This window comes from Rhyacophila brunnea, unplaced genomic scaffold (assembly GCF_057557595.1).
Source record: "Rhyacophila brunnea isolate RB1 unplaced genomic scaffold, BYU_Rbru_1.0 scaffold_23, whole genome shotgun sequence".
Taxonomy (NCBI): Eukaryota; Metazoa; Arthropoda; class Insecta; order Trichoptera; family Rhyacophilidae; genus Rhyacophila; species Rhyacophila brunnea.
Genome location: NW_028232893.1, coordinates 14,627,665 through 14,651,026, shown reverse-complemented (window position 1 = coordinate 14,651,026; position 23,362 = coordinate 14,627,665). Strand labels below are relative to the sequence as shown.

General features: G+C 35.5%; 1 protein-coding gene across 2 annotated transcripts; it reads right to left on the bottom strand.

The window, feature by feature from the left end:
• Nucleotides 1–1,085: 1,085 nt before the first annotated feature.
• On the bottom strand, nt 1,086–23,362 carry Dna2 (DNA replication helicase/nuclease 2). Of its 2 annotated transcripts, none has more exons than XM_085950327.1 (21): nt 23,142–23,362; nt 21,669–22,610; nt 20,376–20,521; nt 18,961–19,174; nt 17,822–18,097; nt 17,079–17,220; nt 16,545–16,707; nt 15,661–15,954; nt 14,368–14,556; nt 14,167–14,270; nt 13,663–13,804; nt 12,212–12,346; nt 9,915–10,081; nt 8,657–8,762; nt 6,819–6,957; nt 6,263–6,352; nt 5,892–5,995; nt 4,887–5,070; nt 3,574–3,807; nt 1,980–2,270; nt 1,086–1,470 (listed from the first exon to the last, which is right to left on the bottom strand). In XM_085950327.1, exons 1-21 carry the CDS (start codon nt 23,166–23,168, stop codon nt 1,234–1,236), a joined length of 4,326 nt encoding a protein of 1,441 aa, XP_085806453.1. In that variant the 5' UTR covers nt 23,169–23,362; the 3' UTR covers nt 1,086–1,233. The 2 variants fall into 2 exon arrangements, with proteins under 2 accessions (XP_085806453.1, XP_085806454.1); XM_085950328.1 differs by having other exon boundaries at nt 14,173–14,270.

The window sequence follows — 23,362 nt, the reverse complement described above, 5'->3', positions numbered from 1 at the left end:
CTTATAAAATCGTGTTGTGTTAACCTTGGCCTTGGGCACTGTAGACTTGACGTCTATAAAACGCACACATGCGTTTGTAATTAATTTAGTTCAAATAAATTGGACATAAATTGTGGAAATTAAAACCATAAAACTGAAGTTTCATCACCAGAATCAAAGTGCAGAGTGCCCAGGGCATGAGAAGTATAATCAGGGAAAGTGCGGGGGTCTGTGGCGGAACCAACGGGCAGGGTGAAATTCAAAAATTCAAATTTAAAATCACTTTATTTTATTAATAACAAATCATATTATAAACAAAATTAAATTAACATTATATGACTAATTCCATAAAAAATCGATAATAACTTATGATATTATGTGTATTTTTCGAAAGAGACACCCCCGTATCATTTTTCTGTTGCTTTTGATGGTGATAGTGCACACGCAATCATTTGGGGGGGTGACACAGCCGCTAGTAGCTGAGCATACCCACCAGTGGTTGCCACAGATAACAACAGCTGTATTAGCTATAGAGGTGTTGTATGTGGGGTGACAGCAGTCAACACTTAAAAGTATGTGGGGTGAGAACGGTTTCATAAAAAAAGTATGAGAAATGCAGACCCCAGCATGTGGTTACTAACAGTCTCTGCAGTAGGCGATAATCTATTACAGCCAAATGCCAATATGTCAATAATGTGTAAAACAAACCTGAATACTTGAGAGCTTAGCAAAACAATATAACAAGGCAACGTTGCTTTTCGCAATCGAAAGTGCTCCAATTTTATAAATTCCGATATTTTGTAAATTTTAAAAATATTTTTAAATTAAGTAACATAAAACAATTATAAAAAAACTGCACAATATAAATTAATACTTGATCTAAACTTTAGATGATTTTAATGAGTGGTATATTTGTATAAATGCATGCATACACGCGTTCCTAGCAAATTGCAACAGTGTCAGTTGACACATGTGTATAAAGAAAATGTCAATCTGGTTTCAATAGTATGAATAATATTATAATACAGCTAATCTTTTGTGTTTACGTAGACAATCAGTACTCAATTTGATTCATCATTAAATACTGTAATTACATGATTTATGTTTATAATACGTATTCATTTGGCACCTGGCAATCGTCATGTATCCGAAAATCGGTTACATAATGCATAAGCCCATTTATTCACATGAGTATGTATATGTCTATGCATAAGGCCCTTAGAATTTGAACACAGGTAAATCGAATAAACACGATTATTCATGTGCCAATATGCGCATGACTCTGTCCCACTGGAATTTTTGGCAGACCTTCAGATCTACGAGGGAAACTTCATCTTCGTTAGTTTCTCTCCTCAAATTAACTTCTCGGAAAAGCTCCTTAAATGGTTTATAGAATTGCAGGGTTGCCAAATCGCCGATAATAATCAGTTTGTTCTTAGCTCTTGTAATTGCTACTGTCAGTCTGCGTTTGTCATTCAAGATGTCGGTTTCCTATGGAAAATAAAACGAAATGTGCAATCCATTTAATGTCTATTTTACTATGTCGTGAAATGAAATTTTGAAAATCGGCTATGGATAAAAACAGACTTAGGCACAAAGACTGAAAAAGTGTGTACCATTTTTGTCGGATCGCCCAGAGCATACCTAAACTGGTTTGGTTTAGGGATGGTTTGATTGAATTTTAAAAACTAAGCAGCACCATCTGCAAATTGTATTTTTAGTTCAATGAAAACAATAAAGTATGACTGACAAAGTTTAGTGTCCACTATTTATGTTAAATCTTAACAGCCTACCTCTACCTTTTGCCACTGACGTCTCCGCCGCAACTGTGTGTCATTGTTACATAATATGACAGCACGTTCGATTTAGCTAAATAACTTCTAACGACGGATAGAGTATAGATAGTACAAAATATAAAAAGGATCCGTGACTATAATTGAAAAACACTGCCGCTTTAATAGGTTTAAAGTTCAATTAAACTAAAAACAAGCAATACAAACCGAAAATTCATGCAGCCGATTATTATCCAAGTTCAATGTCTTGGTGCAGGAGTATATGATGACCTGCTTATCTCTTCCTTGATACTGGTCCACGGTATTAACTTCAATATCGATGATTCTTGATTCATCTTTGGTGGTGTCATTGCATACGGTTGGTTTATCAGGATGCTGTTTATTGCCCTTAGATCTCGTTTTTAGATTAATTGTCAGTTTTGAAACCACTTTCTGTAGAAGTGCGACTTGATCTCTGAAGGGAGCTATTACTCCAATTTCTTCACATCTGACACCAATCTGTAGAATAAGTAGATGATATAAGCGTGTTTTGTAATCAGTGTCCGGAAATTTGTAAGTATACAGTTCGCCGTATCACACTTCACCGTGAAATGTTGTATCGGAAATATATGGTCGTATATTAAAGACGGTCCGACCTCTTTGAGTCGTATAGTACTGAGATAAAATTCATGTCTAAATAAAACACGATTCTTGTCGGTTTACAGGAAGCCAGAGGCAAACAAACTTTGAAAATAGCCGATATACTGGATTATTTGTTAGGTTAGGTTAGGTTTTCATTCTTGAATTCATGAATTATGCCAAAGTTGGCTATGAAAATTGGCCTGGTTCCCACCTGGCTTCCTAACCAACTTGTACCTAAAACACTTACAAAATACGTAATAAAAACTACTGAAATATAAGGCAGACAGTAGAAAATAGGTATGTAATTAAATTAGAAATTCAGAACGTGTGAATTTTTTTCATCTCGGTGCTATAAAGATGACCGTATAGTATACGGTCATCTCTTTCCGATAAGAAAGCTCACAGCGAACTGTGCTACAGTGAAATGTAATACATACAATTTACATGTAACCAAGCTATATGTATACATTTGTCTTGAGTTATCTGTTCTATATGAGCATGTCAAATTCAAATTTATAATTTGCGTATATATGTTAGGCATGGTTTAATAGAATTTTAAAAACTAAACGCAAATTGTATTCTTAGTTCAATGAAAACAAATATGAATGGCTGACAAATTTTAGTATGCACTATCTATATCGAATCTTGACAGCCTACTTCCACCTTTCGCCACTGATGTATCCCATGGACATGATAGGAATTATAAAAAATTCGTTATTATTTTCATAGCAACCGTATGTAATTTGAAAGTTTTGATTGACTTATCATCCTTAAAACATTAATAAACATAGAGAAATGTCAATATTTTTCTTATATTAATAGTTTGGCAGTATGACGTGGAATCGAATCACGTCGGGGTCACCACTTTAGCGGTATAATGACGTGATGGTGATGGAAGATCGTTGTTACTTAGTTATTGAGATGTGGGTTTATTGGTTGATACAAGAATATGCTGATTACAATAATAAGGATAATGACATAAGATTATAATCGCGAGGTAATGATGTCCTGTTGAGATCGATATGATCAAGAGATTAATTTATAACTTGATTCGAGTGGAATAACGGATGTGTAATACTTCTTCTCCCTGTCTCATTCTCCCTTACTTATTTACATAATATGTTTCCTCTCATGCGTTACGGATAAATCAAGACAAATATATATTTAAGGCAATACTTACTCTCAGCAATTCCGTAATGATATTTAAAACAAGCGCCGCCTCGCACACATTCTCAATTCTATGACGGTTTTTGCAGATTTTCTTGTCTTGCGGTTGGCCACCGTTGTATTGAGAGTCGCCATATTGCTTGAGCAGGCTGGCCGAGTTACCCGTATCGATGATCACAACCGAATCCTTCAGCTCTGTTGAAATGCATGACTTTAACCACGCGTCAGACGAAGGAAGTAACTCCAACTGAAAACACAAGATTGTTTTTTGTTTAGATTCTTTTTTCATTTCAACAGATGTAGCTCATGGGGCCAGAGATGTTGAAGTTAGCAAGAAATTAATCTGCAATGAGAAATGACTGGTAGCTAATTTAATTAATTAACTTTAGTAACCTTCTTCATTTTTAAATATTTAGAAACAGGTTTTTTTCAATGTTTCAATCATAAAAGAAGTTTATTATGCAATGAGCCAACATTATTTAGAGACCCCAAATGTAACCATAGCAATAAGTCAACAGCAGGATGCCATGTTCTTGTTTATTTACAAACCATGCTGCCTATGCATAGAACATTAATTTTTTTATAGTTACCAATTCATACCATTCATACCATTCTGCAATCGTTACTGTGTTATAATACAAACGGTTTGAGGCAATAAATGTCCTGACTACCTTCCCCATCCTTTGAAGGAGACACAATATGCAGTGACTTGATATACACTTGAGGTGAATTAGTGCAATTCAGACAACGTAAAAACAGAATATTCACAAAGCAACACTGTCATACAAAATTATGAAGATGTATGACCTCTAATACAAGTTCAAGTGCACATCTTGGGCATACGATCGACATCTTCAGAAGTAACCATTCACCTCCAAGATCAGTGCCAACTCGTCATCTATCCCAGCAGGTCTATTTCAACATAACACCTAACTCTAAAACCTTGCAACATTATACACTTTTAGCCGCAGTTCTACCGGGTGTGTTAATTAAACAACTGCTCGAGCTGTCATGTTATTGCGATGTTATAGCACTGTGCGTGCATCGCATGACCTCACCTGAATCACGAGTTTGAACATACAGAATATGTATGTAACAAATTGTAGTAATCTCAGATCACAGCAATGGTGTTATTGGGTGTTATGGTGTTATGGTGTTACATAGTTGGAATAGACCTGCAGGGATTTGTAACCAGCAGACCGCACGTATTTTTTATGGCCCATAAATGGTTGACACAATAATATGCTAGCATAACATCCAATCTATATGTTAATTTATTATAGTTGAAGATAACGGTTTCAACATTCACAAAGCACGTAAGAAAACCTGAGGTGTAACGGCGAGTGTAGTCGTTCTCACTGCGTCGTTGGCGCACTGCAGTTGTCCCTTATAGGTAAACCAATTGGCCAAGTTCATGATGGGTTCGTTCATCCGGTACTGAAGATTCAAGTTGACAGTTGACGTGGCGCTGTCTAGCCTATCGAAGAGTGATACTGCTAGCCCCAACAACCTACAACAAAATTAATTTATTCAAATATAACATCAACATAATTCCTTTACGAGGATTGGTTTTTTCCACTTCATCTTTACCACTACAACCCAATGTGGTTCTTAGCTACCTCCAGGCAACGTATCTACTCCTCTCTATCTGCTACATGCTTCCTCCACAGCCTTAGCCTCTGGGAGTTTTCTTAGCCTCTCTTTCTACATTTTCCAAGCACCATAGTTCATATCGTCTGACCTGCCTTTTCTTTTCTGATATTGGAGATTAGCCTATCGGGTGGTTGGGTGCGCTTCTAAATCGTTGCATAATTGCCTGAATTGCTGCCTGAGCATGATATTTCTATGGATATATTATATCGACTGAAGAAAGGAAAAATGGTGTAACCCTCAGTTTTTTCAAAATAGGTTTTATTGCATAATAGCATTCATTATAAACAACTAAATACACGTTGCGTCCAAAGGATGTAAGCTGAAAATGTTGATTTATTATCTAAATTTAGTTAACAATTAAAAAAAAAAAGAAGGAAGCGAGGAAAACCGACTTAACTATCATTTTTGTTAGTTTTTTTTTAATTAACTCTATAATTAATATCAGATTAGGGATATAAAAAATTATCTAGTCTTTTTTATATTTTAACTTTGGCCGAAAACCATAACAAATACGTTTTTGTGCCTCATGAAAAATTTGATTGTGGATTATGCCCTTTTTCCTTTCCACAGTCGATATAATATATATATGACTTTTCCATCAAGAACGAACACAAAACTGGAGCGTCGAGAAAAGGGGAAAAGGTCACCAAACAATAATATTATGCAATAGTATTGTACCTTGCCGATTTGCTTCTGACGATAGGCGGTAGCTGCTCTGAATCTCCGACCAGGATAAACTTGTCCGCCGAAAATAACGCCCTAAGTACTGTGCATTGTAAAACCTACAAAAAAGATATCAAATCATTAAAAGCAACAAAAAAAATATATATATATGGAAACAACTTTGACCACTGTCAAAGAAAAATTCTCCACTGTACCTATAGTTTCTTTGTCTGAAAACAATTTAACTAGTTTTTGACCTGTCAAAAGCTAAACAAGAATCATAATACATTTATGTAGTTTTTAGATTGGTTGAAAATCAAGTCGGATCCCAGGACTGCTCGAAAGATGAGGAACTGGGGGTTCAAATGATTAAGAATGGATTATACCTGCGTGCTCTCGTCAATGATGCAAACATCAAAGGTCCGTTTAGTGAATAAAGCGTGCTTTGCTCCAATGCATGTGACGCCAACAACATTCTGAAAGAATCAACATTTACAAATTAGCGCCGGCATCTGTTTGGGAAGAAACTTAAATTTTAGAAGTCAGTCCTCCTCCTGATTTTAAAAACTAACCAACACCGTCTGTAAATTGTAGTCTTATTTCAATGAAAACAAATACATATGACTGACAAAGTTTAGTGTGCACTAGTTATGGCTGATCTTAACAGCCTACCTCCAGCCTTTGCCACCGGTAGGTAGGTACCTAATAATGACACGGAGAAAATACGCTCTTACGTCAGATTCTGGTACAAACATTTCCGATTGGCTGCACAAAACATAGTTGTCTATAAAGAAACTTTTTAAGCTCAGGGTCGCGATAAAATGTTTTTTTTTTAAAACCATCAGCATAAAATTAGACTCAATTCATATCCTCGGCAATTTTTCCGTCAATTTTGTCGTGGGTGAAAAATATCTGATTGTCGATTCAAAGTTTTATACTTACAGCATTAGTGTAAACACTATGAAGATCTTCGGGTGATTTACAGTTTTTAGTAAGTACCGACTCGGAGAAAGGAAGCAGCTGCTGATGGATTCTACCGGAGGGTCCTATCCTCAATATCTTCACAGCCGAATGCCGTAGCCTTAAACAATCAAAATATTTCCATGTAACAACTACATATACTGATTGTGTATCATTTTCTGCCGTACATCAAATATCGTAATCATCAGCCTGGATTAATCCACTTATCTCAGTTCAGTGAGTTGCGTCGGAATGTAGAATTTAGCAATCTCATTGATCCAGCGATTTACTTCATTTCCAACCTTTTTTTGACACAACAAGGCACAAAGCCCAATGCCAGAAGTGTAGCAGTAGCAGTGAAACAATTACAAAAACCTCAGGCTTTGAGAAAACCTTGACGGATCAGAAGTCCTTACACCTAAATAATCACCAAAATTCATGAAATCTATTTATAACGATATCCACTAATTCAATGAATGAACCATAATAATCACCACTGATATTAATCTGAAAGGAAACGCAAACAGTTCTACAAAATTGCAAAAAAAAAAAACTATTTTCATGATTTACTGTTTTTGCTATACATTAATTGTATTGTGTATTTCATAATTCTTAATTTTTTTTCGATTTTCAGTACCGCAAATTTCGAATTAACTAAGTTTCACTGCAATATTTTTTGTCTTATCTATTGTTACGTATTGAAGAAGATGTGTGTTTTTAAAAAGGGCCGCACAATCGACGACTGTTCTCAGTTATGGATTGGGCGACTTATTTTCTTTATTCGTAATTAATTATCAATTTAGAATACAATATTATAACAAAATAGAATAAAATAATTATTTAAAATCGAACACAGGAGGACACTGATTTGACAACCGAAATCCGACACGTACGTGATGTTAAGGATTCGCAACTGAACTCGCTCTGATAATTTGTATAATCAAGGGGCTTTTTATATTACGATAATAAGTCAATTAAGTTGACGATAATCATGCTTCGTTAGCACGTAATCCATTACTTTTGTTTATGCAAGAAAGTGTTTAGCTTTCGATTTGTTATTGATATGTAAATCACACGTGTTTATCTACGTGATTCAGTAATAGATTGAGGTCACAGGTACTATCACTTCCCTCCATTTTGGTAAGAGAAAGATTTTCTCAACTGCCACTTTTATTTTTAGTTTCTGGTTTATCGTCTGCGTTTTAGGATTTGGAGGTAGATAATTGACACACCGGAATTGTGATGGAAGCGGCGAGTTTATTTACGTTTATTATACTATATGGTTACATTTTTTTATAATTTTATTCTACGGAGGGCGAAATGTACGCGTTCGCGATTTTGCTGCTTGTCGCGATCTGCGCGCCATCTTGAAAAATCATTCCCAACGGTTTTTTTTCTTGGGCGACGTTGCATATCTCCAACGGTCAAAGACAATGTTGCCGGCTCGGCTCTGTTATTATTATTTATTTTCGTAATCAGCGCTTTATTATTTGCTGGCTTCGATACCGATTCGGGCCTCTTCAGATACACAAAGACATCCCCAAATGGGGACCATACGGGGGTGTCACAGTACATAACACTATATTTTATGTAACTCCATAGGGGGTAAGGGGGTCTGATATAATGTGCTGTTAGGTTAGGTTAGAAATTGTAATAGAGAATAAGATATAAAATGTTCTAATAATAATCAATCATTTACAACAAATCCATATTTTAACGAATGGAATTTCGGAAATGTGACATAATTATAAAAGAGGGGAAAAGATTTTGTGATGATATGTATTAATGCACCCAAAATCATACAGACAATAAAGTCTTACCTGCCGAGCACGTTGTCCACGGCAGAATGCGTTTGACTGGTAATCAGAACAGTTTTTCCTAACAAGACCAACAGTTCAACTAGGGCCACTATAGTTTGTGTTTTACCTGAAACAGAAACCAGTTTGTTGATATATAACCATGGTTACCATAGTCACTCGCAGGTCTCTATAAGTGCAGACTGCTGCTTGCGTATATCTCTCTGTATCGACCGCCTCTTGATTCGGTGGACGCCATGGGTTCCAAATATAAAGTGGCGCATGGAGATAACCAGATTTACTCCAAACTATTGGATTTCTCAGTTCTTAACCGGATACGTTATACGCCGGTGTAACGAGTGTGGAGACATGGCAGGTGGTGAAAGGAAAAACAAAGTCTTCATGGGTAATTCATGTGTATTTCTTTCTTATTTCAACAAGTAAGCGTATAATCGTGGAGGTGAAGTTGTAATATATTATTACCAGTTTAACATAATGTTTGTGTATTCTATGCTGTTATAGAGATGCGTATTTATTATGCCAGCATACCAAATTGATTCTGCCACCTGATATAATATAATGACACATGAATATAAATAAAATCTGAACTATTGAAGTGCACGATGTTAATGATTGGTAATTAAAGACTATTATGTATGTATCGACATAAGTAACGAATAATGTTTTTTATTAGTAAACTATTTCTCACATAGGCTGGCATTTTTTTGCACAAAGGCGGCTGTAATCTTTGATGTGGCCCTTGTCACATGGTTGAAGTATCAATTTACTGAGATATACTGAGTATTTTTGAAATGGAATCCTAGCATCACGGAGAAACATAAAGATCAAGAAATGATAACTCTATTATCCTATATGATTATTTACATCATCATTAAATGTACACGTCTTACTCGATTCTAATCGTATGCATTTGGAATGAAGTAAGACGCAGATAACTGCCAAATAACCAAAATAACAATTATTGTAGATAACTACCTTACATATTTGTAATGTTATTTTAGAGCAATAAAAATAACAGAAACATGTTACTATGTTAACTATCTAGATTAGCCCAACTGGTGTATTGAAAAGGAGCCTCTTGGGTGGTTAGATGTCTTCAGACATGACTTGCCTAACAGACTTGCTCCACCTTCACGTGTGAGACAATGTAGGGGTGGATTATTGTACAACGCGTATAGTTTGAGATTAGGTATATAAAATCTTAATCTATTACATAATGTAACTAAAAAACAACAAAAAGGATTAATCCTACTCAACATACCTGTTCCAGGCATCCCTTTAATAAGCATGTAATCATTAGTGGATATCGCTTTTAGCACCGCCCTCTGTTGTACTTTGTTCAGTTTACTCAAAATATTCTTTCCCTTGTCTAATATATGACGAGATATCTTACTGGAGAATGTAGCGACATCTTTATCAATTACAATTCTGAAATAACAAAGTCACATAAGTAAACTTGGAGTCACGTTAAATTTAAATAAAATCTACAGGATTCTGGCACAACAACATCATGAAATAAAATTCAACTTTATTAATTTTAATCTGCTTCTCAAATTTTGTTAGAATACATTGATTCATAGCCACGTCACATAACTTTCTCAATCACTGCTGAACTTTTAATTACCACATTTAAATAATACGTTAATTATATCTAATGGCCGAGTACTCCAAACGTGCCAGTCGCACTTGCGAATTGGAGATTGACAAAAAAATACCGTGTGCCCACGCTTATTAAAGTGAAAAAAAGATCGCCCACAAACTGCCTTTTATAAACTTGACCATGTACACCGCCAGCCGTGTCTTTAAAAAATGAATTCGCAAATATGTCACTACTTTCATGGTAGGCGAATTTATAAAAAGAGATGTCTGCAACTTAAAATTTTAATGATTGCCATGCACATGCTGTGTTAAAATAAAATTAATTATAAATTATAATTAGAATATGTATTTCAGATATGTGGGAAATAAAAACGTACAACCAGAAATTATATATACCCGCAAGGGTTCCACAGTAGTTACATTTTATAAGACAAAAGGATGCGGATGCGATTAATACGAGGGTGGGTCAATAATTCCTTAGAAAAAAGCATTAAAACAGTTTTTATTTTTGTATTTTTTTTTTATTTCTCAACATAATCTCCTTGGAGCTCAATACACTTGGTTAGACGTTTCTCAATTTTTTTTAAACCGTCAGAAAAATAAGTTTTCGGAAGGTCCTCAAAATAAGCATTTGTCCGATCGATGACTTCTTCATTTGAAAAAAAAACGTTGTCCACTTAGCCATTTTTTTAAGTTTGGGAAAAGGAAAAAGTCACTGGGGGCTAAATCTGGCGAATATGGTGGGTGGTCGACCAATTCGAACTTCAATTCTTCAATTTTAGCCATTGATCGTAAACATGTGTGAACACGGGCATTGTCCTGATGAAAGAGGATTTTTTTCCTGTTTAAATGAGGCCGTTTTTCTTCAATTTCGTTTTTTAGCTGGTCCAATAAAGATGCATAATAATCCCCTGTTATTGTTTTTCCTTTTTCCAAATAGTCAACGAAAATAATTCCACGTGCATCCCAAAATACAGTAGCCATAACCTTACCAGCTGATTTTACGGTTTTCGCCTTCTTTGGACATGGTTCGCCTTTCGCAATCCACTGCTTTGACTGTTCTTTCGTCTCAGGAGTATAGTGGTGTATCCATGTTTCATCTACAGTCACAAAGCGACGAAAAAATTCATGCGGATTGCGTTGCATGAGCGACAACAGGGCTCTAGAGGCCACCACCCTATTGCGTTTATTGTCGACTGTGAGCAAACGCGGCACCCATCTTGCAGAAACTTTTTTCATGCCCAATTTGTCATGTAAAATAGAAATGACGCTACCTTTTGAGATCCCTGTAACCTCAATTATCTCACTCAACTTTAATCTTCGGTCACTTAACACCATATCGTGGATTTTATTGATCATTTCTGGTGTAGTCACCTCTACAGGACGTCCTGAGCGTGGTTCATCCTTTGTTGATGTACGACCACGTTTAAATTCATTTAACCAGTTATAAATAGTTGCAAGTGAAGGAGCAGATATGCCGTGAACTAAATCCAACTCATTTTTTATTTCCTTTGCTGTTAACCCTTTTATATTAAAATGTTTAATAACAGCTCTAAACTCAATTTTCTCCATTTTTGTAAACAAGCAAATTTTTTTTTTTAATGTACGAAAATAAAAAACAACAACCCGACCAATCTGATTGAAACTTCGCAGCATACTGAATCGGTAGTGCCGCTGCATGAAAACAAACCGCTTACAGTACTAGTCGCGCCACCTGTCGGCTTTTCTAAGGACTTATTGACCCACCCTCGTATATTCACAACACGCAATCCTTTTGATCACGCCCTGAAATGTACACCCAGACTGTATCGTGTATTGTGTGACGAGCCCAACAGTAATATTTGATATCCGTCATGAAGTTTGATGCATGTGAGAAAAATGGACTCGCATCTCTTTAGAGAGCAACTGCAACACTATAAATATTATAATATTTTACATATTATTTAATGTAATACATACCTTCTTAATCTGCTGGAAACTTCAGTTTGATCCATAAGCACGCCAATGTTTGTCAGATTGTACAAGTTAAACGACTGAGATTCGTAATAGTCTAAATAATACAGTGTTGATGGCTGGTTGCGCTTCGTTATATCTCTGAAATAAACACAAAGCTACAAATTGGGAATATTTTATCCACACTGCAAGTATTTATTCAATTAATTACTGATAAAATATTCATTGAAGTTTATACCAAAGATGTTGACAAAAAATCTTTTTCTATTTAGATCATGGGTGGCCAACCTTTTCAGCAGCCGGGCCAGATTCTAAAAATGAGATTTCCTACCGGACCGCACAACCGATTTTTTTATTATACAAAACAAAAAAGAAATATATATTGTTTATATTAATAAAACAAAACAAAAATGAGAATCAAACATATTTATTAGATTAGACTATTTTTAAATAATAAAAAATAAACAAAATAATATAAAAATAATAAATTTTAGTGAGAAGTTTGATTTTATGTGGCAGAACTCAGTGCATCAATATCGATATCGAGTGAGGTTGTTCCTACACGCAAACAGTTTTCCAAAAGCACATCAGTGATTCGTGTTCTCACTCGGGATTTGATACGCTAAGTGTTCCGAAATAGCGAAGTCATCATTAGAGCATGTTTGTAAAATACAGGATATTTCTCCTTGTCCAAATATGTTTTGTAAAACTCTGATGGAATTTCTCCTTTAACTGTTCATCGCAACATATTTCACAATGTTCCATTTGTAAATTTCCTGGTAATAAATTCACGTCTACGGAGAATGGCGTTGCAAATGTAGCAAAAAGCACACGGTGCTTTTTAAAATCTTGAGCCAATATCGAATCTCAATTTGCTAAATTAGTACATACAGCGGCAGCATTTGATATTATTTTTATTTTCTCACCGCTCCACGGGCCACAAGTTGACACCCAGTGGGCCGCATGCAGCCCGCGGGCCACGGGTTGGCCACCCATGATTTAGATGGAGCCGAAATGTGTGAAATTGAAGCAAAAAAGGACATCCGGTCCACTGATTAACTTAGTTAGAAGTGACCGGATTGCGATTTCATTTGCAAATAACTTAACACCACTGCTATGACATTTGTTAGCCAATTTGCAGGGCGTATGAAAAAACAATCCATCACGATGAGTGGATAAGCAGCCAATAATACTACACTTTTGCATTACTATTTTTTAAAAAATCCTGTAAAATTTATGTAAAACCGTTACAACTGCACTCGAGTAAGTAATCAAAACAAAAAACTGGTAACTGATTGGTAAGTAATCAGATTGGCAACTGCAGTGATGTTAATATTTTGTTGAGTTCGCCAACTTAACCAGGCAGGCTTAACTTTTCTGACGCAAAAATTTATATGTTACGAAAACTTTTTATATCTTTTAATTCAAAAACTACAGTTAAAAAAATACTAATTCACCTGTCCAGTAGTAATGTGACAATACTCTTGTCAATAAAAATAATAGTTCCAGCCGATACTGCAATTTGGCTTTTGGTGCTCAAGATTATGTATTCACCAACTTGGAGACCCGACAATTGAATGTCCGCCATCAGGTGAGAGTCTGAAACAAATTATTAAAATATCAATTAGTTATTGGTTAAAACTTTCACTTAGAACTGCAATATACGGACAGAATGTGATCTCAATGCTATACGGCCATCGTCTGATACAACAGCTCACAATGAACAGTGATACAACTGCATATCCACAATTTTCAGACACAGTTTGTGCCGTACCCATGGTACGACTTTAGAATGATTTATTATATAATATATTCTTTTAATGGGATAATTTTAGATAATTTCGATTTACGGCGAATTTCGAAATATCCTTGTGCTTATTAACGAGGTTTTACTGTACCAAACTAAGTATTTACAACAAATCATAAAAATCAAGAAATCGATAGTAGGAACATTTATTTACTTTCACCTGTTATGTGTCTTCTTAGTGTATGCTCAAAACGGTCTCTCAGCGGAACTACAGCACCATCTATCTTCATATTAATCAAGCATTTGCCTCTCTTCTCTCTGAAAATAATAAATTGATTTCATCAAAAATCTACAGGTATATATATATATATAAGTATGGATAACGTGTAATTCATAGGAAAATTAAGTGTCTTACCTTTCCCTCGGGTCCATGGTCCAGATATCTTTGAGTGGATTTTGCACAAACGCCTCACCATCCTCCATCGCCAGGAGTTGACACATTCGGAGGAAATAGTCAATATGGCTCGGAGACAAGTGCCCAATGGAGTCCGGTATCACTTTCCTCAGCGGATGACTGGCGGATAATTCAACGGTTGGATCTTTGCTGTAACATTCAAGAATCGATTAATCGAGTGGACATTATCTTCTTCTTAAATAAAACTTGAAATTCCAACCATAACACTATGAAATATTTCAGTTTTATCGATAGCCAATTTGGTTTCAATATTATTATTGAGACTTTAATTTTGATGGAAATATTATACCAAGTGAAGTAAATGCCGATAGATGGGCTAGTATAACAGTTTAATATGATAGAAATGCAAAAGCCAATCGCCATAGACCAATACTATGAAGCCAGTTTTGGTTTACAACTTATAGCGATCAATGACCTTATACCGAATCAACATGAATTTCGACAATGTAAAATCAACAAGTCATTTAACTATCAATTGCTACATCTAGCATCAGCGTTTTTTATTACAGGCAATGACATAGCAATCGGTTATCTCATGCTTGCTCATCAAAACACCTCCTAATCGTTAGACATTGCAGTCAACTGGTTTCTCAATATTAACCCAGATAAACAAACGGTGACTCATGTAAGGTAAGGTAACAAAACCCAAGTTGCAGACAATAGATCATAGACAACATTCTTATAGAAAATACATACTGCCAACCGCTAAAAACCAAGCGATTTTAAATGAGTTTAAAATGTGTAGGCATGTAGAAAATGTTAAAAAATGTTCATTGAGTCATGCGGGTGTCAATGCAGTGCGAGACGCATGAGGTGACCTCATTGTTGTTCTGGTGATTTCGGCAGATTTTGCAAACTGACAATGTTCGTTTAAAGGTTCAAAATGTGCTATGGGATGGGAGCCAGTCTGATAACATTTTAAATACCAAGAAAAACGACATTACACATTTTTTTTCCGTAGCGGCAACTTACTGTGATGTTATGTGATACGCGACGTGCATCATAATATATTTGAACCTTTAGTAGCAAAAATGATATATAAAAATGTCATCTTCAGCATCTCAAAAATGCATGAAAAATTATAACTATTTTTTAGCACGGTTGTTAGTAAAACATACGAGGAAAGCAATAGAAATCTTATTACAAATCGCCTTCTCTGAAATTGCAAATTGTCATTAACGCCAATATCTCATAAGAATTACTCATTGATATATACTCAAAAGATATAAAAACCTTAAATGAATGGAGCAAATTGTCGCATAGGGACATCGCCCACAGGCACTGTGATGATTTATCGGTCCAGGCAATTCCATTATTTCATATTTGAAATCATCAACGACACTCCGGACATTCTTTGGTGAAATGACAGAATCCACAGTCTCTGGTTTCTCTCCATCTGTTACATCCTTGTTCTTGTTGTCAGGTTTGCACCAAGTCGCGATGTAGTAGGCCAGCTGGTTTCTCAGCATCAGTAGATCTCTTTTCTCGCTGCGGCCAGCAGTTACTTGGTGGATTCCAATGGAGTTTCTGCGAGAGAAAAGATTGTAATGTTTTGTAAATACAGCTCTAATTTATCGCCGAAAAGAACCAGATGAACCTAAAACTCGCCAGCAGACTGTAGATTAGGAATGCAGCATTCTTCGCACTTAAAATACTATTCAGCAATTGTCCAATAAGACGAAATTCAGGGTATAAAATGTGACTGTGAAAACAATGGTAAAAGTTAGTAGAGCCTAACGAACAAACAATAGAAGCTATCTAAGTTTTCGAAAATAAAATTCTCCGAAGATTACTTGGACCGACTAAAGAACACCAAAGATGGCACATTTGTACAAGCGCCGAGCAATTTAAGCCTAATATAGTTCATATCTTGAGGAAGCGAAGACTTAGATGAGCCGGATGGATCTAGAGCTCTGAAAGGTTTACGAGTGATTACGGTACTTGGCCCCTGGCCATCCCCGCAAGAGATTCCTGGAGGACAGTTATGCAGTCGACCATGGACCTAAATGATTCATAGCGCCAACTTAAGTAAGTATAGATGCGGTTCTAACAAACCTCAAAAAATAAACTTTCAAGAAGCAACGGGTAGCAATCAACGATGATGATTTCATATTTACCGCAGATACAGCAGTAGACCTTCACCGATGTCAACATCCTTAGTGTCCCCAGAAGCTATGGCGGTCATCAGCATTGTGTAAAGGATTACTTGACCGCGGTGTTCTGACGATTGCGACGCTTTCCCGGTCTTCAATTCCAATGGCATCAATTTTTTTTGAAGACCTTAAACCAAAAGTAACATAGAATTTCAGTTGAGAATGCATTGACTAAGCAAGAGTTTCCCAACTGGTGTGCCACAAGCAATTGGCAAGTGTACCACAAGATATTGTTGCGTACAGTAAAACTCAAGCATCTACTCAACGTCACGTGATTCGTTGCATTATTTGTAAATGTTTTAAACGTGACCTACTGGGTGTAACTCCACCACCAGATCCAATGTCCACAACATTTAATTAAATGCTAAAAGCGATATCTCCTTTCCAACTTCATTTTCATACACTTAAGCTCCATCATAACAGAAAAAGACGTTCTTCGATTAAAACAACATCAACTCACACCAATATATGATCTTCTGTTGATATAAACAAAATTACCATTTTTTTGATCGTGTATTGTAACTTCTACGGTGACATCGACTTTTCCTTTCACTCCGAGCCTCGGAGACCAAATATTTTCTTCAATGTCCACAATGCGGTTGATTGTTCCATCCCACTCGGCTGCCTCAGTCACACGTTTCTACAAAGAGAAGAAACCGGTTCGTAATGCATTGAGTGGTGTATTAATTTGGTATTAATGGCCGAGCAAATTACGTGTTGGCTTATAATGTAGTGGGTCCCAGGTTCGAATCCTGGGTCCGGCAAATACACTAAATTGTGTTTGGAGTCAAGAGTATTAACCTAATAGATCGAGTAAGTGGCTATTCCTATACCTATTCGGATCGGACATGGTCAAAAGAAAGAATATGTTAGCTGAGTTTCAAACCAGACATTGCCAACAGAAAAATAAAACCACCATTGGACTCCATACCATACGTACAATTCTCATTTTACAAAATATACAATTATTACGTTTTTCTGGTCTCATGCAGAAACCTGATAACCGGCTAATAATCTACTAAACACCTAGGAAAATTTTGTTTATGACGTCAGCACAGTTACATTTTGAATGTGTCAAGCAGGTTTAAATAATCTGGAAATTTTATCGCGATTAGATAGATATAAACAATTATAACATTAAATGCTTAGACATGTATTATAATTCATGGAATACTTTTTCGTAATGTCTGACCTCACCATCGAAAAAGTGCTAGAGCTGCTACTGTTGGATTATCACAAACCTTTTTTAAATCTCTCCTATCGAACCCGCTGAGACATTTCCCTCCGACTAGCTTCTCATCTGTCACGTACTTGCCGATGAAATGAGAAATCTGCGGCGCAAACTGCATCATCTCCTCGCTGGCCATATCCTGAGACATGTCTGCCTCGTATATCATGTACACGCACTCCATACTGTTTAGCATGGCCCGGCACTCCGACTTGATATCTTTCACATCGAATAGGCCTTTGCTTAGGGACGTCTGAAGCAATTGGTGAACCAGGGAGCCGATCACCATCTGTATGAATATACGTTATGAAACTAGGCAATATTAATTAGGTACATTAACAAGTTCTATGCCTTCAGCGAGTTTTCTCGCTCTATGAGGCCGTGATCGACAGGCCATTTCGCGAGGTATCTTGTCGGACTTTAAACTCAAATTATTAGCCACTGTCGATTGATTTGCATAATCTAAAAAACTAAACATACAGTGACATATGTTTGAATAATTATGAAATACAAAGCCACAAATTATCGGTATTACAGCGATTTTAGTAAGAGCTTCGCTCTACATTTAACGTGTGTCATTAAAAATCTGCGGATCTCGATCAGATACTGCCATAGTAATATTGTGAGGCGTAGAAAAGGTTAAGAACATTGATTGTATAGAAATAGAAATTATGCAAGACAACACAAAAAGTATATAATTATGTATAATATTCTCTTAAAGCCGCGTTGACACAGTCCAAGTACGATCCAAGTACACTTGGATCGAGCGCCATCCAAGTGACAGCTTCATACTAATTATCCAAGCTACTTGGACCGCGTCCTACTCATCCAAGTTAGCTTGGATAAGAATAATTAGTATGACGCTGTTACTAGGATGGCACTCGATCCAAGTGTACTTGGATCGTACTTGGCCTGTGTCAACGCGGCTTAATGAAAATTTATACAAAATTATAATTATTAATAGTGCAAGTACGTCTAATTAAAATTTGAATTACTCCTGACACAATATATATTTTGAAACAACTCGTGAAAGACGTGTGTTCGAGTACTACTCATTTCAATTTGTTTTTCAAGAATTTTTCCAATGAGTATGTTTTCTGATGTTTGCGAAATTGTGTACTTATTGAAAATTAATTGACAAGGTTTTCTCACAGATTTATTGTTGCAGTCGATGCCCTTGAATCTATGCTGCAGAACTGCTTTCCGCTGGCAAAATACGGAGCTCACAATGTCCGTACCGGAGACCAAAGTGTCCGGCCACTGGACCAAGTAGCCGCTCTCATTACATATCTTGAACGCATCGACTCCACTCTGCTTCGGAGCTATAAGGGACACCGTGTCCCCAACTTTGATGTCTGCATGAAACCTGACAACAAAACCACAGTCAGAACACCTACAATAATCCTTTCAGCAACAATATCTTGACTAAGACGGTTTAGGACCACACAATCAAGTTAAGTGACATTACGCATAGATAATAATTTGATGGATGATCACTCAACCAACAAGCAAATCAACAAGCTATTATTGTTTTACTTTCGTTTACTGTGGCATATTTATGCGAAGCAGGATTTTCTTATTATGCTGTAACGAAGACAAGTCCAGGAACGGAATCGACGCCACAGCAAATAATAAGAATTCAACTTTCTAATATTGTGCCTGCCATCAAGAAGCAATCAATTTGCAATTCAAGGACACAAAATCATCAAAGACATTAAGAACTTCATTCACTTTTACTATGTTTTAAAAAAAAATGCTTAATAAATATTGTGTACCCTGATTTTTTTTAATTTATTGATCATATATTATTTAGGTACCTACCCTAGAAAACAAACAAGGTATTCCGTTAAAATATCGGATTTGCGAAATGTTCCATCGCAGGGAAAGTTTGGAGTATAAAGAGTATTTTGCAGTGTTGCCAGTTTAAATTCGGTAAATTGAAAAAAATGCATAAAAATCAACGATTATTCTTAATGAAAAATAAGCTGCTTAGTGGCCTTCAAAGCGTGCCATTGCTATAATATAACAATTATTTATTAGGAAAAGGGTAATATGGCATTACATTATCAGGCATGATTGCCGCGCGGCTTAAGCGTCGGCCTATAATGTTGTGGGTCCCAGGTTCGAATCCTGGGTCTGACAAGTACACATATTGTTTTTTCAATTTGTGTATGTGTCAGAGTATGGACCAAATAGGTTGAGCAAGTGGCTGACATCTATTTCTCGTAAAAACAAAATCTGTTAATACAAACCTCCACTCTGTGGAGGCCTATATGATCCTATTAGGATCGGACATGGTCGGAAAAACAAATAAGTATGGCTGAAAAGTGTGCACTGTTTTTGCCAAATCTCCACAGCTTACTTCCAATATTATGGTTTGGATTATGCAGGGTTTAATTGAATTTTAAAAACTAAGCAATACCATTCGCAATCCGTATTCTTAGTTCAATGAAAACAAATAAGTATGTCTGACACTGAAGTTTGTGTGCAATATTTACGTCGGACCTCCACAGTTTACCTCCTCCCTTCGCTACCGTTATATTAATTATACACATAATATTCCTCACCATGAACCTTCCAAAGTGCACGTTCCATGTTTAGCACCATTTGATTCTTTTAATTTGACGATTTTAGTATTTCTCTCAGTCGTAAAGTTAATAATTTCACATCTTTGCCAGTGAGTTAAGTCCAATTCTTCGGCAGTAGCATTTTCCTAAAAATATTGATTTAAAACGTTAATTTTGTATCATAGTAATGCATGAATCGTAACCTTGAATGATTGTATTGTAGTGTAAGAACGTTAGCATGTTCTTTGGATTAGTTATTAGACCAGTGATTCTTATGATCCTTATTATTGGTGGTACCCTTGAAACATTTTTTTAAATCTCACAGAATCCCTACTATATTTCTGAATAACGAGTTATCTTAAAATATTACCTCGTTTACAAGTGGATTTACTGGTAACAGTATGTATTATCGCGGCCATAACAAAAAAAAATCATGTATAAACACGTATTATCGTGCAATACATGGGACAATTGGACTGTGCGATATTTGCGCCTGTAAAAAATATGAATACATTATCACAATTAGGAAAGAGGCTCGTAGCTTAATTGGTTAAAGCATATTGGCGCGATACCAGTGGATATACGGGTTCAAATCCTGTCGAGCATTGTATTTTTTTCAAATGTGATTTTTTCTAGAGGTTTTTTGAAGTTATGTACACCCGATCCTCTTTTTGCACGGTTTCGAAATAACACAGCTTAAAAAAGTACTGATTATTTTTTATTTACACTGATTTTTTTTGCTTAAACACAGTTTAAAAAAGAATAAAAATACATAATTATGTATGTACATATCTATCAAAAAATTGCGTTTCAATGGACCGCACGCCATTGGTGCATACATATGTTATCACCGGATGCCGCCCATGTACATACATGGCACCACTATTCGAGTCACTTCGGGTTCAATACGAGAGACGCGCCGTGCTTCGGCTTCAGCGCCACTTAATTTTTCCAGCAATAGAGTGATTTTTTGCCAGCGAAAAACAGGCACGTTTATTGTCAAGTAGCGACACTGAATGAATATATTTCTCCATGCTAAATTTAATTTGAATCGAAAACTGTGTATTTTTATGTATAAATAATAAATAAATTCGATTCAGTTTTGAGTTCAAGAATTTCGTACTTTGAGTTGATTTTAAGAAATGGAACCTATCTACCATTAATGTATGGGCACCTTCCACACGGTTTTGATTTGCACGGTAGTCTCTGGTACGTATCACCTGTGCAAAAAGAGGATCGGGTGTACGTTGAAATACTACATTGGTGAGGAAAAAACATGGTAATCTTTCTTACCTCGGAACAATCAATATCATTCATATTCCAATCATCGTCAAATAATTCACTCAATTCCTTAACATTACAACCAGTATCTGGCGAATCTTTTAAATCGTCAGCCGAATGATTCGATTCCGAATGAGGATTCAAGTTTTCTTTGGTAACAAATAATTCACTCAATTCCTCAACATTACAACCAGTGTCTGGCGAATCTTTTAAATCGTCAGCCGAATGATTCGATTCCGAATGAGGATTCAAGTTTTCTTTGGTAACTTCAGGATTCAGATCACTAAAATCTTCTTCAAAGACTCCCAAGTCATCTAGATTCAAATTGACAACAATGTCTTTAGAGCAGATAATATTTGTTTTGTTAAAATTATCATTTTTTAGTGCATCGATAGCGGCAACTTTTTCAACAATATTCAAATCAACATATTCCATTTCCTTTCTTTTGTCCAATTCAATTAAAATCTTTTTATTTGGACTTTTCATTCTGGGATTTGATAATTTTATTTTTTTAGATGGAGAATTGTTAACAACAATGCTTGGAACGCAGTGGTCATCATTTAAATGATGTTTCCCTTTTGTTAACGAATCAATTACTGCTTTATTAATGTCACGATTGTAATGTCTAGGTTTATTTTCATTGATTTTTTTATCGGCGATATAATTATTTTTTTTATCTATTGACAGTTTGTTTATGGTCTTATCTGGTGATACAACAGATTTGGAACATTTTTCTTCTATTGCACATTCAGTTATATTATGTTTAATATTTTTTTCAATAATTTTTGACTCATTTTCTAATGAATTTGACTGAGATGCGATAGTATCAATTTTAGGAATATCATTCTGTAAAGCGTTTTGAGGATTCTTTGTTTTTTTAAGTGTCAATTTAGAGTGTGCTGGTTTTGAAAAAAATGACAGTATGTTGGGTTGCGATTTATCAGGTTGTTGCAGCTGGAAATATAAAAAGTTATTATGAGAAGATTCAATAGTAAATTTACAAACAGGATCGAATAATATAGACATTCACTGGCTACAAACAAACATAAATACTTGTCTCTTCTGTCTTTTGTATTTCGCTTTTTCATTTGTTTTTCAGCAGTACTTAATAAGATATTCAATTGTTTTCAATTAAAACAAGGAATGAAATGACATACCTGCCTACAAATTGATTGTATTCATTAATATTGTGTATCAGTTTGTAATTAATATTGCTAAACAACAAAAATTTGGTAAATAAAACAGTGCTCACGTAATATAAAAAAGCTACAATACCATAATATTATACTTACAAGAACTTGAGCAGGAGGAATATACGAAACTGTGAGAAAAAAACTAGTAAAAAATACCATGCCAAGGAAATGTAAATTGGTTTTAACGTATTGCATGACAAAAATAATAATAACTTCTTCATCCTGAGATGGATATTATAACAGTGTTAATTGATTTTCTTTCAATAATTACGGTAACATGAAATTAATTTACCTTCTTTTGTCCTGTAACTTTTTTCATTGTGAAGCCTATTTATAAGTGATTCACGTATGGCATTTGACATAAAAGCTTTCGAGAAGTTCTCTCAAATGCCGGATACTTATAAAAGAACATTTATTTGACGAAAGGAGAATCATTATTTTCATTTAATTCTTTTGTTATTGACAGAAGTAAAATAATTGCCGCCAAACACGTTCGACATGACGTTTCACAGT